The sequence below is a fragment of the Clupea harengus genome, chromosome 7 (genome assembly GCF_900700415.2).
Source record: "Clupea harengus chromosome 7, Ch_v2.0.2, whole genome shotgun sequence".
NCBI lineage: Eukaryota > Metazoa > Chordata > Actinopteri > Clupeiformes > Clupeidae > Clupea > Clupea harengus.
The window spans coordinates 4,540,693-4,557,895 of record NC_045158.1 but is presented as its reverse complement, the minus strand read 5'-3'; the positions used below and the strand labels follow the sequence as shown (position 1 = coordinate 4,557,895).

Here is a 17,203-nt window from a genome sequence, read left to right as displayed (position 1 = left end):
AAGTAATCAGTAAAGACTTCGACGCCCATTAGCTAGTTGAACAGTGCTAAATATAGACTTTTCTACCAATGCTTGATAGAGGTTATACAGGGAATGTCACATTCAAGCATTCAACATTTCTCTTCTCCAAAGTTGTAAAGAAGGTCCAGTGATCACATAAATTACATTTATTGTTAGCACTTCAGACAAAACCCCTCTGACCATAAAGACCTATTTGCTTTCCGTAGTTCCACCTAATCCAACTAACCTCTGACCTTTCAGTTAAGGAAAAGTTTTGCACTTCCTGGATACTGTTCGAGTGTTTGGATTTCCTCGGGGCGATGTGTTTTGGGGAGACAGAAAACACTACCTCAATAAATTGAATCATATCCTCCATCAAAATGAGTTCAAAATGGTATGTACAACATAGTGACCTTAACTGCAACACATCCAAATAAACGATGTTGCCATTTGTTTTCGTTTTTGTAGCTAACAGTATTAGCCTAGCACTAGCTCACTTGTAAATAAGCTAGCACTAACGTTACCCTGCGTCAAGACATCGCTAAACTAACAATCGTTTATAGATAACCAGGCCACATTTACAGATGTTTAACTATCGAATATGTATAGGGCGTGTTACAAAACATTTCTTGAATATTAAGAAGCAGCCAAGAAGGCAGGTAACGTTAGTTCATGGGTGTAATGTTAGTATGCTGAGCTATTTTGCTAGGTTGCTTAATCCACTCAAGGGACGTTGGCTAGCTAGCTAGCTAGATAAGTAGTCACATATGGGGTCTTAATTATAAATATGGTTCTGCCTTTAAACGTTCATATTTTTTTTTTCCTAAGTCGAGTTGATTTAGTTCAAGAGTAACACAATATAGTCAAGGTAGCAAAGGAGTGAACGAATTGGACTGACAACTACAGTCAGTTTAACATGACTATGAACGGGTGAATGAAGTTAGCTAATTAGCAAATGCTGGCCGATGCGAGTTCCTGTCCCGTACAAAGGTGTTGAGGTATCAGTCAGAAAGGAGTTGTGTTGGACCTGGTTTGTATTCCGTTAAATTTACTTCTGACAGAAATCGACTGTAGTTACAAAAGTAATGTTAACAGAACTCGTCACAGCATGGTTGTTTAATTGTTTACAGTACTGAATAACATCATGGGAACTGGGAACGTATAAGAATGGCAGATTCCCCCCGTTTCAGAAGAGCAGTGCAGATAGGCAGAAAACATTCCATGCATCTTGTGATGTAAGAATATGTCACCCCTTGGTTAAGGCCGAGATGTTGCAGCAGTTATAGCTGCCATGTTGTATGGCTGTTATACGTTTGCCAGGTAAAGGAAAAGAGTCTGGATCAGTTAATTTATGGCAAATAGATAGGATAGCCTTAGAGAAACATTGTTTGGCATTGACCCTTTATAGCAGGAGCAGCAAACTGTTTGCCTTATTTAAGATTAAAAGCACTGAAAAATACAACACACAAATTAAAGTAACACTATGCAACAATTTGACACTTTTTGAGGTACGGTTTCATAGGCAACTAGTTTTGGTACCATCCTCAAATTCATTTAGATAGCATATGGTCATTAGCCTGGATACCAGACCGAACTTAGCCCCGCCCACAACATTTGAAGTCGGGAAGTTCGGTCTGGTGTCGCTCCATTAGGGAGAAATTATCTGCGAACAGAAATGGTCTGACCAATCAAATTGTCAAGGCGGGCTTTATACGATGATGGACAGATTATCAACAGTAACGTAATCAACCGCGTCACCAACACACGGGTTGAATTCCTTTTCAACAAACATGGCTGCCGCTGGAGAGCTGAAATGTATAGATTCGAGTCCATTTGGAAATTGACAGTGCATTCATTTTGAAAGAGGAACAGAGAAAGGCATTTGTCAATCGAAAAGATGTTTTTGCCTTTCTTCCTACGGGATCCGGTAAAAGTTTAATGTATCAGCTGGCCCTGGTCACATACTACGTTGTTCTGATTGGTTGTAGGTAACCAATTGAGCGAAGAGGCATTTTTTCTCCTGGTTCGGTTGAAACACGCCCCATAATCACAGCCCATTGGAGCGGTATCAGACTCATATTCTGACTAGAATTATGAGTATGACATCGTCAGGCTATATGGTCATGTGAATGACAGATAAACACCTCTGTCTTCCCCACTAGCCATCCAAGATATGCCCTATGTAGTTCTGTCTAACGGGTTGGAACCCTGTGCAAAAATGGAAGAAAAGCTTTCACACGCATGATATTGCCAGCTATACTGCCAAAATACACCAGTTAGTGTGCTGGCAAGCTTCTACCAATGTCAACTGGGCAGTTGGTGGTGTTTGCAAGGTTTTTGCTTGCCTTTTAGGTAGTTAGCTTACTAGTTTTGGTTCAGAACTCCGTATTGCTGCTTTAAGAGACGACATTTTGTCTCATAGTGTAAGCTGTGTCTTGAATGTAGAAATAGGTTTACACTGAGTATGTCATTTTAGCAAGCTGGAAAACATGAAAGACCTTTAGGCCATGATTTTAATTGTGAACTCTTGTTTCAATGTTTCAAAATATTGGTATAATTGCCTAATGACTGGTGTTATGTGTGATGGCTGTTCAATCGTAAGGACAGGACTTTTCTAGTTACTGTAGCATGGCTCTTTTGTTTATTGATGCAGTGTACTTGCCCAAGTACAATAGATGATAGATGATCCTAAATTTCCCTCGGGATAAATAAAGTATCCATCCATCCATCCATCCATCCATCCACTGTGCCTGTTGTGAAGTGCATTTTAACTGCTTATAGGTCTTACCCTTCAGCCTTAAAAGTAGATAGGAAAGCTTCCAGTGTAAACAGTCTTTTTTCGGATTCCACGTTCATAACTTGGTGGTCAACAAAGCAGTTTTAAATCCTGCATCTTGCTTCTCATTCCCACAACTTGACCACATTTTCTGCATTACACTACCACACTCCCATGGGATAGCATTATGGTCAAAATTTTATTTTTTACATGTTTTTTAGACTTGCTGCTAAAAGTGACTTTCATGTATTCACAAATGAACTCAAAACACAATGCCCTTACATCATTGCAATTCTGCTGACACTGACAGGACAATCGTGATGTCACGGTTGCCTTAAGATTTGTTCCGCATTGATTGTTTTCAGTTTTAACCCCCCTCCTGTTTCCGACGTGCGTTATAAGCCAGACCCACATTTGCAGGGTCAAAAAGCTGCAGGCAGCCACCAAAAGGGGTGAGTCGAGACCAACGTCACCCAGCCCAGTGTTGGGATCATTGGCTGGCTTAGGGGACAACACTTCAACCAGCACGCACTGCCAGCTCCAGGGGTCGGAGGTTAACCAGGCCTCCGTGAAAGGGTCCATTATGACCCGGTCTGACCAGCGAATTCCAGGCAGGCCCTCGCTCTGAGCCCATGACGTGGGCCCAGTGACTCGAGGGTCATCGCGAGAACAATCGGCCGGTTCCGTCTTGTCAAGCAGCCCTCTGTGTTCTGCCGCGATAAGATCCCACCCTCCTCCCCTCTTGCAAACAACGCGCTCTTCGCAGTTCCGCTCGCTGGGTTTCGCTGCTCTGTCTGCCAGTGGCAGAGTGTGCTGCGTGACTCATCTCCCACCATTACGCTGCGTAATTGCTCCGCTCCTACAGAGTCGGAGCTTTGTTGCTGAGGCTGGGCCTCGCACGTCCAGAGTGGCGTCGACTCGGCCAGATCTGCATCTCCGTGAACAGGACACAGTGTTCAGCGGTCAATAAAGAGGTCTCTTAGAACATCTTTCATAACCCCCCCCCCCCCCCACCCTCCATCCCCCCATCCCCCAGTTTGAAACTGCCGTTCAGTTCCACATCTGTTGCCCATCTCGTCTTCTTCCCTAAAAGGTAATATCTCTCCAAGGCCCTCTTTGGATGCTCTTTTTTCCCTTCAATAGCTAGCTCTCCATTGTTTCATTCATATGGAATCATTCATAATTGTTTGGGGTTTTTTTTACTCTCTTTTTTTTGTTATTGAAGACCTGAGGTTTCAGTCAGGACTCATCTGTGTGTGGGAGACTGCTCTGTTGTGCTCCATTCAAGTGATTTTCTCATTCATGCTGACACGTTTGAGTGCCTCAGTCACATTCCTTCACAGGAGAGATTTGTGTCCTTCATCTTTAACCTTCACACTACCAGCTTCTCCTAGCTTGCTTTACTGTCTGAAGTAGAGTGCTTCTGGAGACCTGTTCCTCTACAGATCCTCCATTCACCTTAACACTGACGTACAGAGTTCTGTCACTCGATATCTTCCACGTTAGCCTTTTCAATTTCGGATACTAGAAGCGGATACTTTGAGTACAATTCTTAAGATGAATAGTCATTCCACAACAGTTATGACTAACATGGATTAAATGCCATCTAAAGTTGTGACCTGAAATGAAGGCTCTAAATGGCAGTTTATTCCCTGTAACAGGCCCAGGAAAAGTACCAAAATACCTGGAACATCAGGTTTGACATCATTCTCAGTCACTATAGCTGGTTTATGTGTACCTTAATAGGTACTGTAGATGGACAGTGCTGTAATTTCACAATAAAAAAAAGGAGTTTAATTGCTCCCTGTCTCAAGTCATCCTCCTTGACATGGCCAGTTGGCGCCACTTGTTGACATTACGTGCAAACATCTGAAGCAACAACATCCATGGAGTGACATAATGTCAAAATTTAACCAGGATAATCATCATTATGCCATGTGTTTTTAGATTCACATCTAAAAGTAGGTTAATTGATGTCATCGTTACTCAGACCTGTTGCTTACAGATACCGTATGTGATGCAAGATATCAAAACAGCTGTATTACCTTTGCTATGACACTCTGTTCCCTGCAAAGGCCTGCCCTTTCCTGCATAGTTTGACATTTTGTCCTAATTAGCCATCCATACATATATCAGGAAATCATTTGGTTGTTATTTTTATTTTAGAATTATATTGCTATTTACAGTTACATTTAAGTTGACAGAATGTAATACTAAACTGTAGAAGTTGAGTGTGAACTCAGTATTATTCTGGTAAAGAATTTATAAAATGTGAACTTCAAATCAGTGTCTTCTGGAGACAGAGCGATGGTTCGGTAACCCAATGATGTTTTAACCACTATTGGAAAGAATGTGATTCAGGTCATATTTTTATTTTGCTGTATGCAACATGTTAAGATTTATGTTTAGAAAGTGAAGAGTACTTGTTATGTGGTGGCACTTTACTGTAAATAGTTTATGTAGGCTTAATTTCTTTTAGGTTTAATGTCCCACTGATGTGGAAGCAGTCTTTTAAATGGTAATTGTTAGAATTTCTCTAAAATTATTAGTATCGTCTCGCATGGAGAGAACACAAGGTAATTTGGCTTTATTTTAATAACTTAAACGAAGAAACATATGGAAAACTAAACTCTATGGAAACCGACTCGTCGAAGGTTTTAGCAAAACCTTGAGCACAAGCCAAGCCCTTTCCCTTGATGGACGTGATTAGTCATCATGGGCGTGACTTGTCTTTTAGCGCCCGTGCCAGATGTATGCGAGCGTTATTGGAGGATAAAGTCCCATCATGCTTTCATGACGCAGGCCAGCTCCTGGCACTCTCCCCATTAACCCAGTTGGTGGAGGAGGCAGGACTGGCGCAATGTCATTGTCCCTGGCACCGTGGCAAGGGTCTACCCAGGGGCATGGGATCAGAGCGCACAGGCTAACCCCCGCTTCCGACATCTGAGGCTGTCTACAAAAATGTCTCTGTGTGTGAAGAGTCATCTCCGACGATTCCCACAGACCAAGCCGCGCTGCAACCAGAAGCCCTTGCTGCTCTACTCACGGCACCAGAACACAGTCACCCACATCTCGCTCAGCTGCACAAGTAAAGTGCAGTCTTTTCGCCTTTGTTGGCTTTTTGCGTAGGAATTTATGTAGCCTGTATGTCTACACTGATGGTAACACTGGCTAGCAGTGGTGCTTCAAGCTTTTGCAGAATTTTCGGGGGCTAAGCATCGAAGCTGCGAAGGCATCCATTGTGTCTCTACCTTGTGTTATTGTTCATTTTCTTTAACCTCTTTCTTCTTCTGCCATTAGAGTCTATGGCAGAGCCTAGTACCCTGTGGTCAAAAGTTTTGAAATTTGGTACACTGATTCGGGACACTTCACTGATTCTTTTCACCAAGTTTTATGTTTGTATCTTAAGCGCTCTAGTGCTAGCATTGGGTCTAGGTCGGAGGGGCGTTTATACATGTAACTTTTGAACCGAATGCCTGATTTTCAGATATGAGGTACCGTTGGGTTCCTTGGATGAAGCATAGTTCAAAGAACATATGACGTCAATTTCCACCATATTGGATTATATGAAAAAGTTCTTCACAGTCCACAATTTGCGACAGGTGATCTTCAGACCATATGGATGTAGATTTTCGAAAGCTTTTGTCACAGCCAATTGAAATTAGTAGCAAAGCTGAAGAAATTTGGCACAGATCATCTTGAAAAAAAAAAGCCTCACAAAAGTTAGACAGATTTTTATTTTCAAAACCATAAGTTGACGCTGTGAGTGCTTGCAGCCATGCCTTTTGACGCGATGACATCAGGTTTCCCTGTTACAATGCCCTAAATGGGATCATCTCTCTCTTTCTCTGTGTGGAAAGTAAACTCTGTCAGCGTGTATACTTTCGTCACTTCTGAACCATCTAGTCTCCTCTCTCTCTTTGTCTAATTCACCATGTTTGAGAAGCACTATTAGGCAATATTATTCATTGCGTCACTGAGTAGCCTAAAAGAAGCAGCCACTGCAAACCTAGATCTGCTCTCCTGGAGTCGTGAGATTACTGGCGAGATAATGTGGCTTATAGTCTGCCGCTGATGCATTTCGTTTGTAGTCATATGAGTCATCTCTGAGGACTTGAGGAATTTCAGTGGGTGACTAGGCTGAACGTAGTTTTCCATGATGGTGTTGCCTCACCAGAAGTATGACAGAGGTGAAAGCACTTTTCCTGCAGATAGACTATTTATCCCATTGTTCTCCGGCTGCCTTTTAAGTTAACGGAATGAGTGCCTTCTTCAACACGGCTTGCTTGCTGCTCGACACATTGCTCTGTAATGCCATTTGCTTTTATCAGAAATGTGTGGCTCAGTTTTACATTGCTGAATAAACCAAAAGAACGATCTCTTCTCTTTTTATTTTTTTTATTTTTTATGTTGTACAAATATTCACACACAATCCCCCTGCAGATGAAAAGTGTGTGTTCCTTGTAAGGAGGGTATGAAACACACTTTCAAGTTGTACTTTCATGGGTTGGACGTTGGCGCTCTGATTGAGCTGTCTTGAAAGGGAGTGACTGACACACACACACAAACACACATTTACACACACAGAGTTTATTCACACCCTTTGCTTTCCATCTCATTAGTGCACACACCTTCACTTTGACGCAGCTGCTGTCCCAGGGAGCTTGTCAGCTGAGGCTGTCCATCAGTCTCCAGGCATATTATTAGTGTCACATCAACTTTGTGTGTGTGTGTGTGTGTGTGTGTGTGTGTGTGTGTGTGTGTGTGTGTGTGTGTGTGTGTGTGTGTTTGTGTCGGCAGGTACAGTTCTGGAGTAAAACCTGTGATTTCTTTCTCATAGGCTCCCCCAGCCTCTCTACTCGGCAATTAAGAAACAACCTATTGTTGCGGTGGGGTGGGGGGCGGTGGTAGCTGAGGGGAGGAACGATTACTCCCAGAGGGGTTGCTACCTATTTTAGGCACAACTGTTGGGTTTTGACATCCATAATCCCGTAATGCGATTTTGAGTGATTGTGAGCTTTTTTTCTGTGTCTGTTTGGTTTTGTTTTAAGCACACAGCACACACACACACACACACACACACACACACACACACACACACACACACACACACAGAATGCCCCTTTGTCTCTGAAGGCAGCGTCACTCTACATTTTATGGGTGCTCCAGCCATTGGGTTGCTGAGGGAAAAAGCAGCCAAAAAAGGCCTGAGCCTTTATATCATCACGCACAAATCATCTACAAAGGTCATGTCAGTTTCTGAGCGAGATGTGCCGTGACAGAGCGGGGCGGTGGGACAGGGAAAGTCACTCCTCAAGAGGCGGAGGAGATAAGGGCCGTCCCCTTGCCTTCATCGTCACAGCTCCACGGCTCAATGCCTTCTGAATGCTATGCCTAATCTATAGCTGTTCCTGCCCTCCCGTTGATCTCAGCCCCAATTACTCTGCTTGTCGCTTGTCGTCGTCGTTCCCCCCCCCCCCCCCCCTCCATAACCGCTGCTCGAGAGTCACCCTCTCCTCTGCCTAACAAGTGGAGCAGGGGGGGCGTCCCTCTGAGTTGTTATTTAAGGCCTGACGTTGTGTACCCCTGCCTCATCTTGCACCGTCGCGAGTGTGCCATCATTTGCTGGGAGCCATCTGTCATCACTGAGGAGGTGGTCCACTGTTTGCTTGCATGGGAGAGAGAAAGAAGGCTAAAATTGTCTGGGAAATGACAACAGCGTTCGTCTCTTTGTTTCCCTTTTGCATTCAATCTTTTCTGGATTGCTGTGAACTGTGGTCATTTGCCAGGAATAGGCAAGACCACCAACACGTCATGTCCCCTAAAGATTTCATCATATGTCTGTCACACCATAGGGGTGGATGTCTGAATAATAGTCTCTGAATCTAAACTTGCTCAAAGTCTTGGGCAGACATTATAAAAGCAAAAAATAGCAATAGCTAACAGCCATGTTTTACAACACATAATCATATAATTGCTGAACAAGCAGATTACCAATGGTCAGCTAGATTGTTCTCTCTGGCCTCTCCACACTAGTGTGTATCCTTTGAGTCTCTGTGTGCCTCCGTGCCTTGTGTGTCCATCAGTGTCCCCAGTGTCCATCAGTGTCCCCATGTGTGTGGAAGGGACATTGGTGCTGGCATTCTAGAGAGGAGAGGGGGAGGGGGAGGGTAGACAGGAGTGTTGCAGCCACATGGGGCAGAGCGGAGAGCCCCCTTCTCATTAAGAGTGACATCCGGGAGCAATGGCAAGCAGATGTGGTGTGGCTACAGGAAGCGTGTGTGGTTGGCCAGCCACGTTTCAGCGGAGCACAGCTGAAGGGCAACCAGGAGCGCAACAGAGGCAGTACAGCCGGGCCTCTCCCAGCCAGCGCCCAGTTGGCTGACGCTGACGCTGACACGGAGCTGACGTCCATCCGTCATCCTCCCACAGCAGTTCCTGTCTGGGCAGATTTGAAGACCTGAATGTGACCAGTTTCGTCATTGGCCTGACCTGTTCAGGCCTGTGTGGTGTCAGCAAGAAATTGACTGAAAGTTATTTCCATGGGAGTGAAATTTGAATTTCATTTGAAATGCGGCGGTTTGGCTAAAAGGAAGGCACAGAATTCAGTGACGCTGAACGTCCTGATATTGCGTGAATATTTGTTTTAATGTAAAGCTCCCCGGATGCAGTGGATAAGTTCAGAGATGGAGCGGTTCAAGCGGTTTTGTGATATGCTAATTATGACAGAAAATGGTTTAAAAAAAAAAAATTGAAAAAAAGATGATGTTAGCTTGAATTTGAAATGCTAATCACACATTTGTGTTCTTTCATAGGATTCCCTTCAAGATTGGACAACCGAAGAAACAAATCGTTTCCAAAACGGTGAGACTTGCGCCTTATGTCCTACATCTGCCTCTAGTATGCATTCTATACACACCTAATCCTCACAGATTTAGTACATTTAGTTTATCCTTTTCTTTTAAAGATTGAGAATCTGGTTAACTGGTTCTTTGCAGACTGGGTGTTTTTCTCCCCAAATTTAACGAAGGAAGCAAGCCCAGCCTCGGTCTCCCAAGCGCTTTAGTGCACTTTCTTAAGTGTTGGATTCAGAGCTGACAATTTTGGGTCCTTGGAAGTGTCCGTTAGGAGTCAGGCTCTCAGAAACTACCTCTCCCTGGCTGCCAGGAAGGTCTTCGGCCGTGCCAGCAGCTTTGGTGGCTTTGGATCCAAGCTCGCGCCCTGACCAGACTCCTGTCACAGTCGTGCCTTTAAAATCTTGCTCCCAGACATGGGAGAGCAGGCCGCTGTCTACACACTGGTCAGGAAAAGCAGTGAGAGAAAGCCCTTGTGGTCAAGAGGGTCATCCTGAAACCTCTCGTAGTGTTCCCACTCCCACTGCGCATACACACATATACACACTCCACACACACGTATACACACTCCACACACACGTATACACACTCCACACACACGTATACACACTCCACACACACATATACTCTCCACACACACACAAACCCATGCACATATACACACTCCACATACACACTCCACACACACAAACCCATACACATATACACACTCCCCCTACACAAACCCAAACACATATACACACTCCACACACACAAACCCAAACACATATACACACTTTTCCCGGGCACTGCATATAGCATTGGTGTTCACTTTCCCCGAACTTGCTAGAATATAGTAGCCCTGCATTTCATTCCAGTTCAGTTTGTTGAACGCAGCAATTACTGCGCTGAGGCCTTTCTGCTGGAAAAACAGGCCCTTAATCTTAAAAGACAATCTAAACCGTCTGAAACAAGACCCAAAGAATAAAATGCGTATTCGAGCGGAAGCTTAAATACTTTATGAAAACTGAGACATTGGTAACCCTTTTAAAAAGTTTTACTCGACCAAATCTGGACTACCCGGCCCTACCTGACATGAGTCATCCTCCTCTCACCCCCACCAGTCCCCGCGCAACCCCCACCAGTCAGCTCACTCTCCCCAGTCCCTGCCAAAGCCACGCGTGGTAGAGCGCTAACGCTGGCAGTGCCCAGTGAGTGGGTGCCATCCTCTCCTCGCTGGGGTGTAACCACATCCCCTCTAATCTGTTTTGCGGCTCTGGGCAGGCATGGCCCAGCGCGGAGCGGAACGGTCGCCGGCTTCCTGTTACATCACGGGCCCCCGAGGTCCGGTGTGAGTGGGCCCGGCAGGCGGCCCGGACGGACAGGGCTGCCTGAGCCGCCTCTGTTTCCCCCATGGCTGCCTGGCAGCCGCCTGCGCGCACGTGTGTGTGTGTGTGTGTGTGTGTGTGTGTGTGTGTGTGTGTGTGTGTGTGTGTGTGTGTGTGTGTGTGTGTGTGTGTGTGTGTGTGTGTGTGTGTGTGTGTGTGTGTGGTGTTTGTTTGTTTGTTTATCCCAGTGCCCACAGAACCTCAGGATAGGAACTCTTGCTGCCAGGGAAGCAGTGTGGCCCTCTGCAATTACCGCAGACGCACTCAGACCCACACACAGACAGAGAGGAACAAGGCAAAGGATCTAAGCCAGAGAAATAGGCAGCAAATTAAAGGAGTCCGACGGAAATTAGTGTCTGTTTCTGTTTGAAAGGTTTATGGGGCATTTGTCTCCTTTGAGAAATGCACAAGTGGGCTGTTCACTGTATAAACACTCAGCAGACACAAATTGAGGTAATCCACGAACTGCACATTCAGGAAGCGACAAGCAAATACATTGTACAGTAGTATTGTTCAAATGCTTGTGTCATTTGTCTAAGTGGTTAAACAGGTTTTTAAAGCAAAGCAGATTTATCTGTTCTCAATGGTGGTCCTGATGTTCAGATCGACCCTGTTTGAGCGGGTAAAAAGGCTCTCCTGCAGCAGCCTGTTCAAAACTGGGGCATTTTGTTTGCCCACACACTCCTTTAAGACAGCACCTTCTGTCTCGTTCCCCCCTCATCAAATGTTCTCATTTCTGTTTCTTTGGCAGGTTGAAAGAGACTTTGAGAGAGAATATGACAAGCTCCAAAAGTAAGTTGACATGTCCGACACCATTTTGAATCTCCATGGTTATTGCCTGCTTTGGATTGTGCGTCATTAGTTCCTGTGTAAAATTCTTGACTCGCAGAAATGAGAGCGGGAGGAAAAATTCATAACTTTCAAACGACACCTGTTCCAACAAAGCAAACAAAACAGAACGAAACGAAACAGAACGAAACAGAATGAAACAAGGACATCCATTTTTAACATGTATGTCTTTTGTGTACATATATTTTTTCTTGCTGAAGCAGTCTATCCTCTCCATATCAAAGACATTTCCTCACAACTGCTCCAGAAAAAAGCTGCTTTGAAACGAAACCATGACCTATTTAAGTCACTATTCAACCCCGTCCCCCCAAAACACAAACTCTGTATGTGTTTGTGTTAGTGTGTGTGTGTGTCGAAAAATAAAAGAAGATCGTTTAAAGCAATTTGCCCCAAGACCCTTTGGAGCGACTGCTTAAGAGGGGCCTTCCCTGCTGTGTAGCTGTAGGGGTCCAGAGGCTGAGTGAGTGGGCGCAGTATGGCAACGGCCTGGCGCCGCCGCGGTGTTTAGGTTTCGGCGAGTAGGAGGCCCGTGCTGACAGAGAGGGGAGAGGAGAACAGCGATAACGAGCGGAGACCTCGCACTTGAGCAACATGCCACTGGGATGGAGGAGAGGGTGGCTCCAGTGGCACGCATATGGGCACACTGCCCAGTGCGTGTTCAGACACCTCTGCCGAACGCACCTTTTTGATTTTTATCAAACAACCGGTTGCCTGTCAAGAAAAGAAAACCTGTCTGCATTGTTCTGGACAGGTATAGGACACCTTCCTTTATCGTTAAAATGTATATCCATTTGTAAATGAGACACACCACTCTTATCCACTTGATTAAGTGGACAAATGATTCTTGTAGTGACACATACACTCGTAATTGTGTCCCTCGTGCCGCCGTCTTCTCCCACTCTCCCGGTTGGTGATGGGGAGAACAACACCACTACGGTGATGGGCCGTAACCCCCCACCGCGCACCATGCGCCACTCACATGTGGAAGTGAGGAGCAAGGGGCCGGCTCGGGGCACGGAGTAGAAAGGAGCATCTGGCTCCCTGCTCCTCCATTAGCACCTGCAGAAGCTGGGGCCTCCTGGCACCCTGAGGGGGTATGAGCAAACACAAATGACTAACCCCCCCCCCCCCCCCCCCCCCCCCCCCTCATAGCACCTCAGATCTGCCATCTCTTACACACACACCACACACTCACAAAAACACACACTCGTACACACACACACACACACCACACACTCACAAACACACTCATACACACACACACACACACACTCATACACATACACAAACACACACACATATACACACACACACACACACACACACATGCACACACACACATACACATGCACACTATGCACTCTTAAAAATGAAAGGTTTTTTGGGGCTTTTTTTTTTTGCTCCCTTCCCAAATCCCCTTCTGCTTCCTAATGATATCCCTCAGATCTACGGTGACAGCAGTCTCAGGGGAATCCCTAAACAGCGCCTCGTTTCTCCCTAATTGATATAATGAACAGCCCCCCTACACACTCTAGTCTCAATTGTCAAGTAATTGCCAGTGTTAACACCCACAGTGTGAGCGAGTGCAAGCGAGATGGAGAAAGACCCTGTGAATTGATTCTGTTTTTTTTTATTATTCTCTTTGTGAGAGACACCCAGCTAATATTTATGACCGTAGCAAGTATTCCCTTTAAATATAGATAAATCAACTGGTAAATGAATGAAAATATCTGAATATTTTGCCTCACACTTCATTGTTAACAAGGTGCTCTGCCTTAATAATCTTTCATTAATATTTTTTAAAATGTGTTGAATTGCTACTAGGTTACAAGCACGTTACGTTTTAATGTTGAGATCATTTGGGGTCACACTCTCTCGTAGTGTCGTGGATCTTACCTCTGCTTGACAGGCAGATAGCTTACTCTCAGTATCCTGAATAAATATGGCTGCTAGTATGCTGAGAGACTCTAGAAGTCCAGGTGGTTCTGTGATCTGTTCTAAAGATTGTGGGTAGCCACAGCCCAGACGAGGACCAGCTCCGAACATTAAAGGAATACTGCTGACCCATTTCTCTCTCCCTGCCATGTCCTCACAGGCTGGAGGATCAGACAAAAAAGCTTCACAAGGACATGAAGAAAAGCACAGAAGCAGATATAGGTATGCACTACTTTGGAATTTTAGAGACCGGAATGGATGTTTATGTGTAGTCTTATTGTTTTTTTTTCTTTTTTCTTTTCTTTCAGTGTAAGTGATTCATTTGATTCTTTGTCAGTATTTTAACAGGTTGCACGTTTCCAATTCAATGGTGATTTTGTGACCTAGTTGATTTTAGAATTGAATTGAGTGTGTGTGTGTGTATTTGTTATATATCACTGCTTTGTATAACACACTCGTGATATCAATATAGAGGACAGAAGCAAGCATTTATGGCCCATCCAGTAGCCTGCATCTGGTGAAGAAGGCCAGGCCCTTGTCAAAGGCCTTTGTGTTCCATGTGTTTCTGGTAGCGGGGGGGGGGGAAGGGAAGAGTGTCTCTTTCATTTCCTTTGCTACGTGCTCCACAATATGGGATACCCTATTTAAGAAACGGAGCCGTCATCTCCATCATCTTAATTACTGGACACCATCTGTTGAACAGGTCCTTCTCCCACCAAACTGCCACTGAACACAGTTTCCCGGCACAACATGCCAACGCAACAATCTGTACATAATTTCTCAGAGCCATAACGCACTGGAATTTAACATACTATAAGCATTAATTCTAGTGTGGGGACATTTGTCAAGCCTTATCCACGAATTCTAATGAAAAAAAAAGCTTGTTCCCTGTTGTTTAAAGCAGCACTTTGAATCGGTGGATAATGCTATCCTGTTGTTAAGTTTATTTTTGAACAAAAAAATCTTTAACAAAACCTCATGTACGCCAACAAGGTTAAGTGGGCATCTTCAGGACATGCTTTTTTGTTCACCTTTTTAAAATAATTTTCTTCTTTTAAAATGGTTGCGAGTAGCTGGTGTTGAAATACAAAATCATACAGACAAGTAATTTGAGGTCCTACAGCCATCCCCCATTGATGCTATTGTTGAAAGTTATGGAATGTTATTGTTGTAATGTAACTTGGTAATGAACCGGAAAAGATGTAGTTTAAGCCACAGTGATGTTTGAGAACTTTTAATTTTTTTTTTATCATCACTTCCTTTCAAAGTCTTGCATTCAGACTGGTTTAAGTTGTTCTTTTCTTTTTCAGTTAGAGTCAAACTGTCAGAAACATGAAACTTTGCCGATTGACTCCAGCGGCAAAGCACATTAACATAACAAAATTGAGTCTCGACCCTGTTTTAGGTAAGAGAGGAAGTGTGCTTCCCCCCCCCCCCCCCCCCGACACACACACACACACACACACACAACATCTACATTTTCACAGCTGTCCCCAGTGAGGCTCATTTAGGTTGAATCGCATCGCAGTCATCAGATGAGCGCCCTGAGCCTAAGCAGATATGGCGGGGCTGCCGATTAACAGTAATTGGCGCTGGCACTGTAGAAACATTTGTACAGATTCACAGCGCTTTTCTGTGAATATTCATCTCCATCGCAGACCCCATCCGTTCAACAGATGCAGCGCTGCTGTACTCACTCACACCTTCCCCCCCTCCTCTCCTCTCTGCGCGCTCTCGTTCATTGTAAATACAATCCCTTGAGCTCCCCTGTTGTGCTGTCTGCTGTTCTCCTTGTGTCGGGCCTGTGGTTTGGTTGGCATCTGTGGCCCAGGTTGGCACAGGTTGTAGATATCTGCCAGGTTCTGGCTGACAAAGTGCCACCAAACTGGACCCTGTTCCGGTTTGTTCTGTTTGTTTCGATTTTCTCCATTTTCGTCTTAATCGTATTCACTCCACACTGTGTGTGTGTGTGTGTGTGTGTGTGTGTGTGTGTGTGTGTGTGTGTGTGTGTGTGTGTGTGTGTGTGTGTGTGTGTGTGTGTGTGTGTGTGTGTGTGTGTGTGTGTGTGTGTGTTTGTTTTATTTATTTATTTATTTAGTTATTTGTCTTTCAGCCATGTCCAAGGCGGCGGTGAAGATTTCGGGGGACTTGCTGAGTAACCCCCTGTGCGAGCAGGACCAGTCCTTCCTGGAGTTCATGACTGCTCTGGACACAGCCATGAAGAGGATGGACTCCTTCAATCAGGAGAAGGTGAGGAGTCTCAGCCCTGACTGGCCCGTCCGCCTGCTCCACTCCCACACCATGTGTGATCTTTACCATGATACACCTGTGGTGTTCCAGCAAAGATGAAGGAACTGACTGAGAGATTCAGTCCACAAATGGAGGGTGTTCATTGTAAAAGAGCTTTTAACTAAATGGTTTATCTGTGTAGAACCTGTTCTATAAGCATATGCTGTAGACTGATGAATCTTCAGTCTGTAGGATTTTTCTCAAACTTGCAGTGACTCTTGTCACATCTCCCATGTTATAATGGCCACTGACTCGTATGTAAACTCTTCCTCACACACATGTGTACCATCATCTCGTCTTGTCTCGTTCCCTTGTTCCCTTTGAGATGCCACACTTCCACGCCACTGGTCCATTGGCTGCTCGTCCTGTGCTGGAAATGGATCGGATGTGTTTGTGACTCAGTCGTGCTGTTTAAAATAACACGTTTCTGCAGAATGGCGTCTCTACTCGCTGTCACAGCTCATGTATAATGGGATCGGGGTGTTCCTTCCAGTCTTCTCTTAATCCTCTCAAGCTTTCATTCTTTCTGTCATGGACTCTGCTTTTTTTTTTTATTATTTATTTTTTTTTTAACCTCCTTTTTCTTTCCCAAATATTATTTGCGGTGTTTACTCAGAGAGGTTGATTAAAATCACGGCTGAAGGTAATTGCAAAGGGAATCATATTAGCATTGAGTGCAGAGTGTGTCTTCGGGGCATGGCACTTGCGAGAGACGCGGTGCTTTTAAAAAAGGAAAACAAGCGAAAAAAAATAAAACAGTGGAGTCGCACCGGGAACCATGGCGATCGGGAGCGGATGCCGAGGAGCTCTGCAGAATGAAGACGAATCCCTCGCTTATCCCAGTCAGTGGAAAGCACTCAACGTCTACACACTGATTTTGTCTCCTCTTCGTCTCTTTCTTTCTTTCTGTCTTTGTTTCCCCCCACCGCCTTTGGCACCGGTTGCCGACTGAGCGGTACTATTCTCCCCTTCTTTTAACCGAGGATGATGCTCAGCCTCAGATGTGCGACAGCCTCCCAGTCACCAACACTTGGTGACCTCAAACACTTAGCCTCAGAAATGAAGGGCCGCAACCTGGTTGATTCCAGGCAAAAATAAAGTATCAGTTAATGGAAGGTGATTGCATTGCCAAA

General features: G+C 44.8%; 1 protein-coding gene across 1 annotated transcript in view; it reads left to right on the top strand.

The window, feature by feature from the left end:
* The first annotated feature begins 233 nt into the window (after positions 1-233).
* The window catches only part of bin3 (bridging integrator 3), a 43,650-nt gene continuing 26,680 nt past the window's right edge, over positions 234-17,203 (top strand). Inside the window, exons 1-5 of the mRNA XM_012830409.3 lie at positions 234-394; positions 9,592-9,640; positions 11,749-11,789; positions 13,942-14,003; positions 15,895-16,031. Coding sequence (XP_012685863.1) covers positions 381-394; positions 9,592-9,640; positions 11,749-11,789; positions 13,942-14,003; positions 15,895-16,031 — 303 coding nt within the window. The 5' untranslated portion in view covers positions 234-380. The remainder of the gene's footprint in view (positions 395-9,591; positions 9,641-11,748; positions 11,790-13,941; positions 14,004-15,894; positions 16,032-17,203) is intronic.